This window comes from Kryptolebias marmoratus, linkage group LG7 (assembly GCF_001649575.2).
Source record: "Kryptolebias marmoratus isolate JLee-2015 linkage group LG7, ASM164957v2, whole genome shotgun sequence".
Classification (NCBI taxonomy): domain Eukaryota; kingdom Metazoa; phylum Chordata; class Actinopteri; order Cyprinodontiformes; family Rivulidae; genus Kryptolebias; species Kryptolebias marmoratus.
Genome location: NC_051436.1, coordinates 4109139 through 4125255, shown reverse-complemented (window position 1 = coordinate 4125255; position 16117 = coordinate 4109139). Strand labels below are relative to the sequence as shown.

The 16117-nt window shown below is 36.4% G+C and overlaps 2 protein-coding genes across 2 annotated transcripts; one reads left to right on the top strand and one right to left on the bottom strand.

The window, feature by feature from the left end:
- Positions 1-905: 905 nt before the first annotated feature.
- LOC108251546 (GTPase IMAP family member 7-like) lies at positions 906-6776 on the bottom strand. The gene is made up of 4 exons (XM_017441895.3): positions 6713-6776; positions 4518-4568; positions 3801-3911; positions 906-2556 (listed from the first exon to the last, which is right to left on the bottom strand). The coding sequence occupies exons 1-4, from the start codon at positions 6732-6734 to the stop codon at positions 1790-1792; spliced, it is 951 nt and encodes a 316-aa protein (XP_017297384.1). The 5' UTR covers positions 6735-6776; the 3' UTR covers positions 906-1789.
- A 3208-nt stretch (positions 6777-9984) lies between these two features.
- On the top strand, positions 9985-15785 carry LOC108251547 (up-regulator of cell proliferation-like). The gene is made up of 4 exons (XM_037976686.1): positions 9985-10543; positions 12243-12422; positions 12967-15562; positions 15672-15785. The coding sequence occupies exons 1-4, from the start codon at positions 10000-10002 to the stop codon at positions 15673-15675; spliced, it is 3324 nt and encodes a 1107-aa protein (XP_037832614.1). The 5' UTR covers positions 9985-9999; the 3' UTR covers positions 15676-15785.
- The last annotated feature ends 332 nt before the right edge of the window (positions 15786-16117 follow it).

Below are 16117 nucleotides of genomic sequence, written 5' to 3'. Positions count from 1 at the left end.
GAAAAAATGGGGAAAAAAATCACTTAAAAAATAAAAAGTGAGCACTGTAAAAATATATAAAATCAAGCTTCAGGTACAGAGACTTAGAAGTATTGTATTATTTAACTACATAATTCAGCTAGATTGTTCTGTTGTATTTATTATGACACTACTACATTTCCTGTCATTTTTACTGTCACAGTTTATATATCAATAATTATATTAATCATTTTTTCTACTTATTTAAATATATTTATTTTAATTTTTTTAACTATTAATTACTAAATGGTTGGGCTTTTTTTGTTTGTTTTTCTACCTTAATTGTTTCTTCAAATTTATACTGCTGCCATTATGAGTAAATGTACAATGTCTGAAAATAACCACATGGAAGTCAAGTGTATGGATATGTGCAGTTGTCTGTGTTTCATAAACAAAACCTGTTAGAAGTGCAGCCTGAAAATTTGCATAAAAGCCCAGCATCTGGAGTCTTAATATATAAAAAATAATCAAACGAGAACAAATGTTGCCAAAGGATGGACACAATTTTATCAAATTTTTGTGTTTTACTGAATATGAGCCCACTACACTTTCAGTTTTTGGCAAAAACAAATGTGTCCAAAACTAAACTTCATCAACTTTGATTGTGTTGGTGACACAAGCTCTTTCGAAGTTAATGTAACTTTTATTAAGCCTCCACTTACTATTCCCAGCCACAAAAACTTGTTTTTACTGATTGTCTTGATGGATTTTTTTTTCTTTTCAATACTTAAATCACTTGTCATTAAACTCTTTGATGTGATCTGATTGCATGATTTTATTTTTGATATAATAAAGAAACATACATTTTAAAAATGTCTTCTGTACCAAACATCTTTCTGGATAATAGCAATGACTGTACACCAACTGTAATTTTTGTTACAAATACATTTAAGGTTTCCATAGTTGAAGTTCACAACATTTAATCTGAATTTCAAAGAGCGCAACAGCATAAATCCTAAATTGTATCAACAAGTAGACTCCAAAGTGTTTAGCCAAGCTCAGAAAACATTCCCAAAGTCACAGATGTATTCTTTAATTTAGAAAATTGCGAACACTTTTACAACACATACTGAACTAAGGAGCTGAGCTAGAAGGCAAAGTTCTTGATTCACTGGACTATCTACAGTTCATTCCACACCTATGAGATAAGGATTATGACAGTATAATAAAAAAGCACCAATAAATTAGAACCAGTAAACAATTATATGAAGCAACAAAAAAGACGCCGAACGAGTACTTAGAACTTTAATAATAGAATAAAGGATTATAGGTGTGAAAAATGTTTACTACATTGCTGTTTTTACAATTTAAAAATCACCTCCAGAACTTCCAACAAATCACAAATCAATGGTCCACATGCAGCCCAGTGGTGGGTTTGTAAAGGATTCAGTTTGCGAGGAGGTGACACATCTAGCATCAAGAATGGAATAATAGTGTTATCAGGCAGTTGCCAGGGCATCCAACAGTAAGACAAAATGATGAGTGAAAATCCCCAGTCACAAAAGATGCCTCATTAGACAGCATTACCAGCACTTGCTAGTTTTTTAGGTTTTTTAGGCTCAATTTCATGTCCACCACTCTGTCTGGGAGCATAACTTTTTCTCTCAGTGAGTGTATATTTATAATTGTCAAAAATATTCTGTCACTTATTAAGTCATATTACAGTAATATGTTGTTAATGTTTGGATTATTCTGAATCATACAGCTTCAACACCAGTGATAGTTTGAGATACACAATATTTTTTAGAGGAACTACTCAACCATGTTATGGTCAATTCAGTTTCAGGGTTTCGTGAAATGTTTTTACAAGTTCATTGTAGTTATCATCTTTGGTCGTCTGCTCTACAACTTGACGAACTCTGCTCTCTAAAGCGTGGTAGTACCGCTTCAACTCCTTCAGCTCGGACTGCAGTCGTCTCTCCACCTGCTCTCGATCCTGTTTAGCTTCTCTCAGCAGCTTCTCATACTCTGCCTTCACAGCGTTTATTTCCTCCTCCATTTTCTTCTCATATAACCGCTTGAGTTCTGTTTCTCTCTGATCCAACATCTTCACTGTGTTTTGATACATGTCGTTTGAGTAGAACTGTCCTCCGTTGTGGTCCACCATCTTGTGAACCTTCTCCAGCAGATCCAGAACTTGTCGACGGTTGTTAACTTTGAGGTTGTTGAACACGTGGTATCTGTTTCCAGCCTTCTTTAAGATTTCTTGCAGCTCAGGTGGAGCTGTTTTCAATTTCTGATCAAAATCTAAGTACACTTCATCTCCATAGGTGAAAAGGATGATGGTGTACTTCCAGGCCTCTTCTCCAAAGATCTCTTCAATCTTTATCACAGCATCTCTTGCTTCTTTTGAGAACGGCCCAAATCTGATGACCAGCAGGATGGCGTGGGGCCCCGGGGCCGACATGTTGATGCATTTGGAGATTTCTCTCTTCACTTTATCCTCAGGCTGATGGGTGTCAAAAAGGCCTGGTGTGTCGACAACAGAAACCATCCAGTTGTCCACCTCTTCTCGCTGCTTGGAGCATTCAGTGGTCTCTGAGGAGGGAAAATTGAAAATTTACAGTGTTTAAGGTTCACAGGAGCAAAACTGAAGATTCATGTTTCAACCAACATACAAACAAAGCATAAAACTATCCATGTTACTTCTCTAGCACTGAACTAGACTTGAACAAATACCTGCATATCAGTTCTTTGTTTTAGACTAGTGCATTAGAAGAAGGTTGGATGATTACAGTAAGACCAAGGAAACCAATTATAGCCATGTGACTCCAAATACAAGGAGTTTTATTTCCCATTAGGGCAGGGGTGGGCAATCCTGGTCCTCCGTCTACCATCCTGCATGTTTTCCTTGTTTCTCTGCTCCAACACACCTGATTCAGTGGTTAAATCATCTCTTCATGTTCTGCAGAAGCCTGTTAATCACCCATTGATTCAAATCAGGTGTGTTGGAGCAGAGAAACAAGTAAAACCTGCAGGATAGTGGCCCTGGAGGACCAGGATTGGAGACCCCTGCATTAGGGCCTTCAAGGTATTCAGTGAAGGCCTTGAGTAGAACCAATAATGTAATAAAAGTAACATATTTTTTAAAATCTATTTTTACAACAAAATAAATCCATTTATTTCTTGTCTATAATATAAGAATGTAACACAAGCTTGTTTCTGTGTTTTATGACCTAGAGCTGCACATTAGAGTGGTTATTGGCCTCTGATCAATAAAACAGATGACAGTTTGATCAACCAAACAGATTTAGAGTTGTAGTCAGTGTGAGTGTTTGTTTATCTTTTTCCACAAGGTTAGGATGTTAAAGTGACTTGAGGTTGATTGATGTAGGAGGCATAGATAGCAGAGATCTGCTGCTTTCAACTATACTTAAAATGGCAACAGACGATAATGATGTCTCTGCAAAATTATTATAGGTAGCTTTTTCAAGACAACTGCTTAATAAAAGGATAGAGCAAAATGTCACTCAAAACCCTAATATTTGAGCTCTTATAACTCTGTTTTCTAGCTTTTTGATTAGAAACGGCCTATTTGTGGAAGGCACATTTTGTCACAGACAATGTATTTTGACAGCAGCACTACATATTTATAACAATATTTTTATACAAACGAAAAGCTGATATGTAGAGATTTTGAACAGTGACTGGAAGGCTTCAGAAAGAAGCAGTCAGCTGATCAAACTGATCTGTAGTCAGATCATCTGTGTGCTGCCAGAGGTTTACAGTGGACTTACATTAAAGTAAATCACTTGGTATTTGTGTGTGTTTGAGTGTGTTACCTGAGAAGTGTTTGCCTGTTGTCCTGAAAGCATCTCTTCCCAGTATCGTGTTTCCACTGGAGCTCTTTCCTGCCCCAGTCTTCCCAACGAGAACCAGTCTCAGGTCTGAAACTGGAACACAGAGACTGAAGTCAGGGTTTGGATTCAGATATACAAACATTTCCTACTGTCCCTCAATGCTTCCCTTATATAACATTTATCGATCAAGTTTAATTTCTTTATTGTTTTAAAGTATTTTTATGTGATGTCTGTGTTGTTTGTCTTTCTGTTTGCAAAATATGTCATGAACAAGAAAATAATCAGTAGAGGAACTACACATTCACCATTATTAAAAATATACTCAATCCAATTCAAGATGTTTGTAACAACTAATCAGCAACAGCCAACACAAAAATGACTCTAATTCAGTCAGTTCTGCAGATATTAGGCTAAAGTTTAGTCTACAACTCCATCATGAAAGGAATGCTAGGCCTTTAATTGCTTTATCATATTACTTGTGTGCTGTTTGTATTATTATTACTGCTGTTTACTGTCTAGGTTTCTTATCTGTAAATCTTTTTACCAATCATTTCTTGTAACAATAAAACATACTTCAGAACTTCAGTGACTACAGTTCCTGTATATGATGAGCTAAATTGAACTATGATTTCAAAGTACTGTATTTGGATGGCCACACCAGTTTAAACAGAAAAATCAGAGCTCTGAAACAGATCGTACATGATAGGGGTTCATCCTTGCTGTTTTGTCTGACCATCCCCACTGCTGCTCCTACAAAAAGAGAAAGATACAGAAAGAAGAGGCACATGAAATTAAAACTGCACAATAACCAATCAAAGTAACTGAATATACGGTACTGAAATAAAATTGTTTGACTTATTATCAATTGTCTGATTTTAAACTCCAATAGAATTTACAGGGTTGGTTTCAGAAAAAAACATACTGTTTGAAGGTAAAGGGAACTTTAAGCCATAATAGCTATCAAAATGATCAAATTTAGTATATGTGTATCATCTATGATGAAAAATAACTACTATCACCTCATTCACTAGAAAACTACTGTGCAATTCGTAATAAATGAGTCAAATCAGCCGAGTCATATTTTTGTTGACAACAATTAACAGTTGTTTGTTTACATTCAAACATTAACGAGTTCACTTCAGAAAGTCTCAACATTATTGATTCAGTGAAATAATCCTTGGATGTAAACAGAATCAGAGGGAGAACGATGGAATCATTAATTTTTATAAAAACCCTGATGAGTTTGAATTACATTGACCTCAAGACAGTCATTTAATGATGTAGAAATTGTGTCAGAAGCAAAAAAATTCAAATCAAAATTGTTGAGAAATCACATATTTTGACAGCTATCATAACTTTAAGCAGTAGTGGCTCCTAAGCATAAATTTTAGCAGAGCGGACATTCATTTCCTGAATCAATAACCACACAGATGTTACAATTAGCAATACATTTTCTGTGAAAAAAGAAAGGCTATATGTTGCTTAATATTCATTTTATTATTATTTTTATTGTGCACAAAGTTGTTGCCTTTTTTCTCTCCCTGGGGTCGAGGTTGTGTCTCGGTCTGATAATTAAATCAGAGAAACGGACTCCTTAGCACCCACCTCCACCTGAAACAGGAGTATTTTTTATTTTGAATGGGAAAAATGAACAGACAGACAGGTTCACACCTTTCTAGATTGGATTTTTCATTTTATTTGAAGTAATATTTCTGCAGTAATATTTGGGATTATCAAAGTTAAAAGGTGGAAAAACTTCTGTGAAGTAATTTTAAAAACTATAAAACTAAAGGAGTGGTGCTGGAATATACAACCTGGGTTTAAATCTGCAGCCTGGCGATTACTAAACTGCAGAACTACTGAGCTACAGCAAACACAAGTGTTAGGAAGCCACAGATTTAGATCAATCAGATCCACCTGTGGGTGATCTAAATACAGACACAGAAAATGGCCGTACAATGTTGAAGAAAATGTCCCGTTGTATATTTCTCTTCTGTCTTTAGTTTTCTGTGTTCTGTTCATGTCCAGTCTGTCTGCTCCAAGCTGCTGACTGATAATTTATTTTCTAATTTTAGTCTCATGATTAGATTTTTAAGCAGAAAATATCCACTGTTAGACACACCAGGTTTTGCTGCAACTATTCCTTCATTAAAGAAGATCGCAAAGTAGCATTTGTAGTGGTCGTATCTCTGAGGTAAAACCAGCAGAAAGTGACAACAGAGCTGAATATTTTAGGTCTCAATGAGACTCTATTGGAGCTGCCCTGCAGTCCTGATCACTGCCGACAGGAGACATGTTAAATCTACTGACAAACACAGACCTGTACCTGTACCGCCCTATGACTGCAAATAAGTCAAAAACCGAGAGTGAATGACATTTCATTTAAAACTGTTAAAACAGTTGAAAAACACACAGAGCAAAACAAAACACAGCAAGCTAAGTAATTAAGTAATTCACATTGTTTATTAGGAGGAACTACTTTGTAGGGTAAATGATTTATTTAGGTTGGGCTGTGCCCACCTGCCCTTATGGACCGGTGCACCTGGCTTTAAGTGACAGATCTGGGCGGTGACTTGTACCGTCCTGTAAATGCAGATAAGCAAAAAACTGAGAACGAATCACAAAATAAAATAAATAAAAGAAAAAATAAAATTCTCTTTAAAGTTGGCTAAATAGCTGAAAAACACACAGAGCTAAACAGTATACAGCAAGCTAGGTAACTAAGTATTTTATATTATTTATTAGGAGGAACTACTTTGTGGGACAAATATATTTTTAGGTTGGGCTGTGCCCCACTTGTCCTTAAGTATTTTCACAGCTATTATAGCCTTAAATGTACCATACTTCATTTTAGATTCTACACACAAACTCACAAAAACTCTGAGCAAACTTACCGGTCTCCATGTTCGCTGCCATCAAATCTGCTTTTTGAACTTCAACCTTCAGACTTGAGTTTGAGAGTCATTAAATCTGCTCTTTGGACTTCAGCTTTCAGACCATCCCTTTGTGGTAAAACATTGTCAGTTCTGAACTGCACTATTTCCAACAACACCTTCAAAATAAAACTGCTATCGGACTTCAGTACAAAAGGGATCATTGCAGTCTTGGCTAATTTCACTTCACATTATTATTTATTATTGGACAATTATACTCCATGAAACACTGCAGCCAGAACTCCTGGGAAACGACTTCCTTCTCCCACAGATTTCTTACTACAGACTTCTCCACTTTTCCAACCCTGTACTGCACTTACCAGATACTATTATTATACAGAATAAGAGAGTAAATGCAAGTAAATTTGTTTGGCTTTTTCAAATTTGTCATGAAGAGACAGGCACAGTTTCTGACAGTTAATAATAAGAAACAAGAAAGACCAAAAATTGTCTCTACACAGCGAGGCAAACTCGCCCCCGGCCAGCAGAGCCGTGGAGAGATGCCCATGTCGCCTCGCTGCCTCCTCTGGACAATAATTGTAATCTCCACATCCACCAGTTTTTCACAATTTGACCATCTTTATTTCTTATTTTTATTTAACCTTTAATTTAACCAGGCAAATTTCACTGAGATCACAGATTCCTTTTTCAAGGGAGGCCTTGGCCTGAAGACAGCCTAAACGCTATAAGTTTTGCTGGAACAGTTGTAAGGATGGCTACATTATTTAACAGCTAAAGCCAGCTGCTTCTCAATGGAGCAGTAGAAACCAAATGACTTCATTAAAACTCACCAGCTTTTCCACATAAACATGTCCACAACAAAGTTCGGACCAATCACACAATACCTGAAGCAAACCCCTGCGTGAAAAAGTTCTGCCCAGATCTTGTGCACAGAATAGGCTCTCAGAGCTTCTGTCAGAACAAAATGAGATGATTTTCTTCACACGCCTATGTCAGTGAAAGCAGATTTCTTCACTTCTCATGAAGTATAAATCAGCAAGAAGAACAAGGAATGCATTCTAAACCCTTGACTAAAAATTGTGCTTTTACTTTGAAAAACATTTTCGGCATAACTAGCGCAATCGGATTTGCTGCACTCGTATTTGTTCCTCCACATCAAACGAACAGAAGTGAAAGAGAGCTAAATGGAGTAGTTCATGTCAGTTTACTTTATTATTTCTGGTTTGATTTTTATAGTATTATTATTATTATTATTAATATTATTATTATTATTATTAGTAGTAGTAGTAGTAATAACAGTATATTCTTTCTCCTGGAACAGGTCGGGTGACTGTGACTCTTCCATATGTGGGATTTTAGATGGCTGGGAAACAGAAGCTGAAGATGGATGTTCACTTCAGATCCTGACTGCATGAACCAATTTCATTTTGAAACTGTGGTGAAACACAAGTAAGTAATGTCTTTATAGATCTTGTGAATTTTCAAGAAGGTCACAGGCGGAGGAGCAAAATGGCGACATCTGCTGATGTACTGCCTGCAACAAAGTAACACCAATAAAATAACATGAAAGGATCCTGATTGTGGACAGTTGGAGGGTGATTTAAACCCGCCAACTGTTTTTAGATTTAGTTATGTTTGTAAGCTTAATGCAAAATATTCTTATTGTTCTTAATATTGCCTAGAGCTGAAGGCAAAGACGGCACAGTAATTTTTTTGATCATGTCTAGGTGAGTTTGTTTATTAGTAAAATATTTTACAAATCACAGAAAAGACTCTCAGAATGTAATTTATGGAGATACATCTACAGCTGATTAACTTTTGGAGTCAACACAATTCAAGACAGCAACCACAGCTAATTGATCTTAACCTACACAAAAATGGTTATAACTCAGTCAATTTTACTGATATTAGGTTAAAATTTTGCATGGTACAAGCTGAGAGTCATTCGCGATGCATATTCTACTTACTAACAGTTCATGGATATTGCAGTGTTGTATGGGATTGCACTGTTAATTTCAAGGTTTGACCAAACAGCTATAAGTCTGTCCCTTCTCATCATAAGATGTGTTTAGCCTAAAACTCTGTCTTAAACTGCAGCAGGTGATTCAAGAAATGCTAGGCCTGTAATTAGTTTTGTGTTATGTTTGTTGTGCCAGGCTCAACGTTTTTTTGGTTTTGCTCTGCAACACTTGATGTAACCCTTTTCTATGCACAAATACAAACTTTACACCAAGCAAAACTACTGTTAAATGTTAGCAAGAGTTGTAGCAAGTGTGCAGGGTCAGTGTGATTTATTATAAGCTTTTAGCAATATAATGCCAGTACCTTGTTTAGCCCACTTTAGCTAAATTCACTGTGTAACCAGGCAATATAGGTTCTCCAATGTGAATCATTATGCTCTTCATGCAGTGCATGCTGGTTGGAAATTATGCTCAACCTGACTGGTGCCTGAGAACAATCATTGTTGTATGACATTAAAACCTTACTGGAGATGGGTGGCTGCAGTCAGAGCACCTGAGATTCACTTCTATGATGACACAATTCTGCCTGGATTGGCTAAAAGCTTCAATTACATATATGATGTGTGGAACATTTAGTCTCAAACTTTATTTAGACTTGTACAGAGTAATAAAAGTGCCACATTGAAAAATACCTTTACAAAAAAATGAGGAAATGAGGAAAGTATTTCAAAGAGAAAATAGTGGCAGACAAGCTTGAATATCAAAATATTAAACATAGAAAATAAAAAGATAAATATACATGCGTAAAATAATAATAAAAACAATCGTTGAGATTTTTTTTTTTTAATTTTGTACAGCTTTTGCCTTTTTCACATTTCTTTCTTGCTCATGCTGTTTGTTTTCCACTTCTGTTGTCTTTTGTTAACTTGTGCTATTCCACCATCCCCCTTTAAAAAAAAAAATCTTTATCTATCCTTTTTCACTTTACTTAGTCTGTAGAGACTGGTAATGTGAAGATTAACCTGTTCGTACTGAAGTGACATAAGACCATCCTTTTGCTTTGTTATAAAATATTGCATTGAATCTCAATGTGTTGAATCAAAACTCACATTGAATCACTTTGTATTGGTTGTTGCTGCTTATATAATGTTTTATGAGTCAGATTGTTAGCGCTGGGAAGAGATACATATTGTATCACGATGTAAAGCTCTTTGACTTGCTGTTGTTTGGACTGCATAAATAAATTTAACGTAACTCTGAAAATGTCAAGAAACTAAATAATTCCTGTTTATTCTTTTCTCTCTGACAGGTTTCTGATGTTCAGTCATGGATAGTCATCTTTTCATTGTCCTTCTGGGAAAAGCTGGAGTTGGTAAAAGTGCTTCAGCAAACACCATTTTAGGACGAGCAGCATTTGAGTCCCAAACAGACTTTGAAGTGGTGACCAAACACATCTCTGTGGAAACGGGAACAGTGTTTGGAAAACAAGTTTCAGTGATCGACACTCCAGATATATTAGGATCTGAGGAGCAGATTAAAATCTACTGTCACTATGCCCTGCAGGGCTCCAGCCCTTCTCTTTTCCTGCTGGTGATCAAAGTTGGTCGGTTCACTGAGGAAGACCAGAAAGCTGTAGAGGCAGCAGAGAGAGTCATTGGACCTCAGAGGCTAGAGAACTGTTTCCTGCTATTCACAGGAGGAGATGGCTTGAAGACATCTTTAGAGAAATATATTTCAGACTCTAGCGCTTTAAGTTCACTTTCAGATGTCGTCAGACGTTTTTCATGCAGAATACATCTTTTTAACAATAAAGATGGCGGACAGGAACAAGTCAGAGAGCTGCTGGAGAAGTCAGAATATATCACAAGACGTAAGTACTAATCTTTCCAAAACAAAGTTGAACTGTTGAGAAAAAAAAATGAAATGTTGAAGGAAAAAAGGCAAAATAGTGTTTCAGGTCTAAGCTAGAGGAAGTAAACTCAACTATCTGACCTCAACTATATTTGTTCTGTTTTTTATTTTTGTTGTAGCCAAGAGATACTGACCTTTTTCAAGTTTAGAAGCCGAATGTCTGAGGTCTCTTTAAGAAAACTATTTTAAAAGAGTAACACTGTAGATCATTTAAAAAAAAGTGAAAATAAGCACACATTCTGACTGACTTCCAATGTCCATATACCTTAGTATATGTTTTGGTCCAAAACATATACTAAGGTATCTCACCCGTGTATTTACATTAATTAAAACAACAAAAGCAACATTATAATGTACATATAAAAGCACATATGCGCAAGTGCTTCCTGAACACACCAATACTTACAAAGACGGAGGTCTACCAAGGCACAAGCCTGTAGGACACATTTAGCGTTTATAAGACATGTTTTCTTTCATATTTTTCAAAACTTTACCGGAGAAAATATGTCAAAGCTTGTTTTATGGTGAGGAACTCACTATGTCACGTATTCTGCACATACAATATAATGAAGATCATACGTCTCACTCCGATTAGAATTCAAAACCAAACATTTTAAGTTTTTTTAGCATAAATTTTCTTAAACTAGTTATTAACTATGAACTTATTTATTACTTTGTGTATGTAACTTAGTCATGTAATGAACTTATTACTGTCTTTGAATAAAAGGCAGCACACCTGCGGCTCGACCTTTCAATCAATTTCAGACTTGCGTCCACATGAAAACAGCATTTTAGGAGCCCATCAATGGTATTTTTGAAAATTAGATTCTAGAGTGAACAAATCCTTAAGCAAAATCATTGGCTTCTTGTGTGGACAGCCTAAACCAAACATTTTGAAAACAATGTCATAGTCCAACCATTTTTTGGGCCTAGGGGCCCAAAAGTGAGAGATTACATGTCTGAGATTGTGTTGCAGATGCCAGTTTCTCAACTTCAGCAAAACATTTGCATACTGTATTATTTCAACGAACAAACAAGGCTTATGACCAACAACACTGCTTTAAACAGAGCAACAAACTCTTATTCTACCAAATAATTTAGGACCAAAAATATTTTTATCACTTTATTCTACTGTCAACAATACGAATGCAAATGTGGCAGACAAAATAATAAAAAATATATATTAAGTATACATTTAGAAAATTTGAAAACTTAGTTTAGTTTTAAAAAATTGACACTTGTGTATAAATAATTTACCCTGAGCCCTTCAAACATTATGAGGAAAACTCTACCTTCCATTTCTCGGTGGACAAAACAATATTATTGCTCCACATTTGCCATTTGGTGGAGGGTGATAAAGATTTAGGTGAATGTATGAATATATTTGATTTTGATCTTGTGTTAATTAGAGACAATCTACAGTAAATTCAAAGTTCTGCACTCAATTGTTGTTTTTAAAAGTCATTCAAATTGTATTCTGTATAATAATTACAACCTTGAAAAAGAATAGTTCAAATATATCAATTAAAGTTAAAAGAAAATATCAAAGTTATGACGAGTGACTGAAAATCATCTGGGATCAAATAATTGTTAAGCCCACTGTACTTTTACTCAGAGAAGTATAATTATCATTAACAATATCCTTGTTTTTTCCACAGCTGTTTGCCATCATGTGGAGACAACAGTGCATAATGCAAACAGTGGGATCGTGTCTGTGCTTCTGGACAGTGTGATCAACTGCAGGGTGGAAAAAGCTCTACAAATAACAGCAGAAACAAACTCAGCACGAAGCAATTCAAGGCCAGGAATGCAAAGACCCAAGGCTCCTGAAAGAATAGGTAAGACTGTTGTCACACCTGCTCTCAAGAGAAACAAAATAGTTTTAAAACAAAAATCACACTAAAATGTGTAATTCTGATCAAATGTTCTTGAAAAACTCAACTTAAACCTTGAGATTAAATGAAAAACTAAAATGTGTGGGTTAAATCAAACAGGGTGAAAAAACAGTCTTTAAGTCAAGAATTATGTTTTTGTGTTTATCTATATTAAAAAATATTAGTCAACTGTCCTTAAAATGTTAAATATTTTCAAAAATGTTTTCAACAAATTTTACTCGATGATTCATAGCTATTTTTTATAGTAGTTTTTGTTATATGTGGTGTTTATTTTTTATTTTTGTATGTTTATTCAGTAATTGGGTTTTACCTGCAGAAAGGCTTATTAAAAGAAACTTGAGCTTTTGCCCTTTTCCACACTTATTTGTAATGTTTAATGTTTTAAGTCAGTCCTATGTACTAATAAATAAAATATATAAACACAAATATTAAAATAGTTTTTTTAATTAGAAATCATTCATAAAAATTGTAACCTTTTTCTCCACAGAGACAGACCTGAAGAACCTGTTGGAGGATCTGGGGTTGAAGCAGCACTACAGAGAGAAGCTCTCACTCAGCAAGATACTTGAGATCAATGAGAAGACCATCACTGATGAACCTGTCAAGTATAAATCAGATCTTCCATGGTATTTTCTAAAGAAACTGATGATGGTTAATGTGACAGCTAGAAATGTGAAATACCCATCTGAATCAGAAACTACAGAGTTAGATCTGGATCATTCGTTTAAAAGTTCAAAAAAAGATGACATGTTAAACCCTCTTGATATAATCACTGCTCTCTTTCTGTGTTCTGATGGTTTTGTTCAGCAAGAATTGGCTCTAAAAATGTCCATGTGTCAGTTCTCTGTGCCCCTGCTGCTTCCCAACTGTGATACAAACCAGAGCACACTCATGCTGTGGGCCATGAGAGACATTGTTAAGAAGTACAGACCTCTGTCTCTCTCTGAATCCAAGGGCTTCATAGAAGAAAGAATCGTTCTTTCTGAACTTCCAATGGTCTCCTTTGTGAGACTTGGTGAGTGTTCCTTGTCTAAATCTGAGATCCTCAATAAACTCCTGAGTAATTCTCAGCAGTACCATGACACCTTTGTTCACCACAACATGGAGTGTGGAGACGCTCCACGAAGAATCTCCAATGGACTGACTGAAATCAGCTGGTACCTTCCCTGTGGAAACAGAAACATGGACATCTTCAGTGAGCCAGTTGCTATAGCTAACCTCCGTGGTGACATTGCTTCATTTGAAACACAATACTCCTTTTTGTGTCAGACATCTGCAGCAGTTTTTGTGTTTTTTGACCAGCTGGACCCTGAGTGTGAACTGCTGACTAACAAAAACCACAAAGCCCAGATCTTCTTGGTTGGAAACCATCAGAGCAAGAACTTCAGTTCAGATGCTGTAAAGAAAGTACAAAACAAACTGAGCTTGACTAAAAACAACATAATTACTAAGAAAAAACAGACAAATGATGCAGATTTTTTTAAATGTTTGAGAAAAATGGTCAGCAATGTTGTTGATAAGACAACAATAAAAATGTCAATAGAAGAAATGGCAGCCATTGCACATGATCTTGGAATCTTAGTAGATGAAGACTCTTCAGAGTGCCAGGCTGGAAAGAAAAATGCAGACGCCATCACTGCAGAGATTCAGGACATACTAAAATCCAAAAAAGATCAACTTCCATTACAAGGCCAAATATGGAAAGAACTGACTTGTTACGAGAAAGAAGAGTTTCGCCTTCGAAAAGTTGAATCTGAAAACATAGAAACTTACAGAAGTGATCTAAAAGAACAGAAAAAAGGACTGCGAAGAAAACAAAACAACTATAAAATGTCAGATGCCGTGAAAGACTTCATTAATGCAATATCCAGCCAAGGAACAGAGAGGCGTTATTTCCTTAAATGGATGCGAATGAACCTTGATAACCTCTCTTGTATAAAACTGTCTGGACTCAGAGAGCTTTACAAAGAAAAAAGCCAGAATTCTGAGAACAAAGAGGAAATCAAAGAAATTGACAAACAACTTTCCAACAGCTCACTGGGAATTGAACACTTCTTCCGTGAAATGGGTCAGATCTATGAAGCTTCTCTTTCCCTCCCAGAAACAGACCCATCCCGTCAACAGCTGCAGCATCTGCCAAAACTCTGTGCTCAGTTGTTGCTGGATGGATTTCCTCTTGAGCTTGTAGATGGAGATGCATCCAACATTCCTCTCAGATGGGTGAGTGATGTTCTCTCTCAGCTCAATGACTTGGTGTCTCCAAAGAACAAGATCCTGGTCGCCACAGTTCTTGGAGTTCAGAGCACAGGAAAGTCCACTCTCCTTAACACCATGTTTGGAGTTCAGTTTGCAGTCAGCAGTGGTCGATGCACTCGAGGTGCCTTCATGCTGCTCATCAAAGTCAATGAAGACGTCAAAAAAGATCTCAACTGTGACTTCATGATGATCATCGACACTGAAGGCTTAAAGTCACCAGAACTCGCACAACTGGACAACAGTCATGAACATGACAATGAGCTTGCAACTCTTGTTGTTGGGCTGAGTGATATCACCATTATCAATATTGCAATGGAGAATTCAACAGAGATGAAAGACATCCTGCAGATAGTGGTGCATGCTTTCCTCAGGATGAAGGAGGTTGGTAAAAAACCTAAATGTCAGTTTGTTCACCAGAACGTTTCAGATGTTTCAGCCCATGAGAACAACCTACGAGACAGGAAGCTGCTCCTACAACAGCTGAATGAGATGACCCAGGCAGCAGCTAAAATGGAAAAGAAAGAGGAGAACAAGAGCTTCACTGATGTGATGGAGTACAATCCAGACACTGGGAACTGCTACATTCCTGGACTCTGGAATGGAAACCCACCAATGGCACCAGTCAATGCAGGATACAGTGAGGCTGTCTATGAGCTCAAGAAAAACATCATCCAACAGCTGGGAACGTGTGAGTTAACTTCTAATAATATCCTGGAGTTTAGAGAGTGGATGAGCAGCCTGTGGACTGCAGTAAAACATGAAAACTTCATCTTCAGCTTCAGAAACAGCCTGGTAGCTGATGCATACATGAAGCTCTGTGCAGAATTCAACAAATGGGAGTGGGAGTTCAAAAAAGCAATGTACACCTGGGTTACCAATGCAGAAACAAGAATTTCCAATTTTGGAACCATTGCAACAAAATCTGAATTATCTGACCTGAGAGAATTCATCACTCAGTTGAAAAGTGAAGCGATCACAGAGCTGTCTGAATGGGAGACAAAGCTACTTAACAATCTGATAGAATACTTCAAGCAAACAGAGGGTCATGTTTATCTGGTTGAGAAATACAGGGAAGAATTCTCAAACAGCATAAAGAGCCTTCGACGAGAAATGCAAAGCTCTGTTGTTAACCAGCTCACAGCAGCAGCTGACATCAAACAGGGAATGAAAGAACTTGACAAAATCAGAGCAAATTATACAAAAGAAATTGAGAAAGCAGTTTGTGAATTAATTGATGAATGTAGAAAGAAAAAAGTTCAGATGACAGATTCAGAGCTGGATGAAGAATTTAATAAAATGTGGACTGAAACAGTGAACAGAATGTCTTTCACTGAAATGAAGCCCATAAATGTCTTCGACAGTGTATCACACTGTTTAAGAAT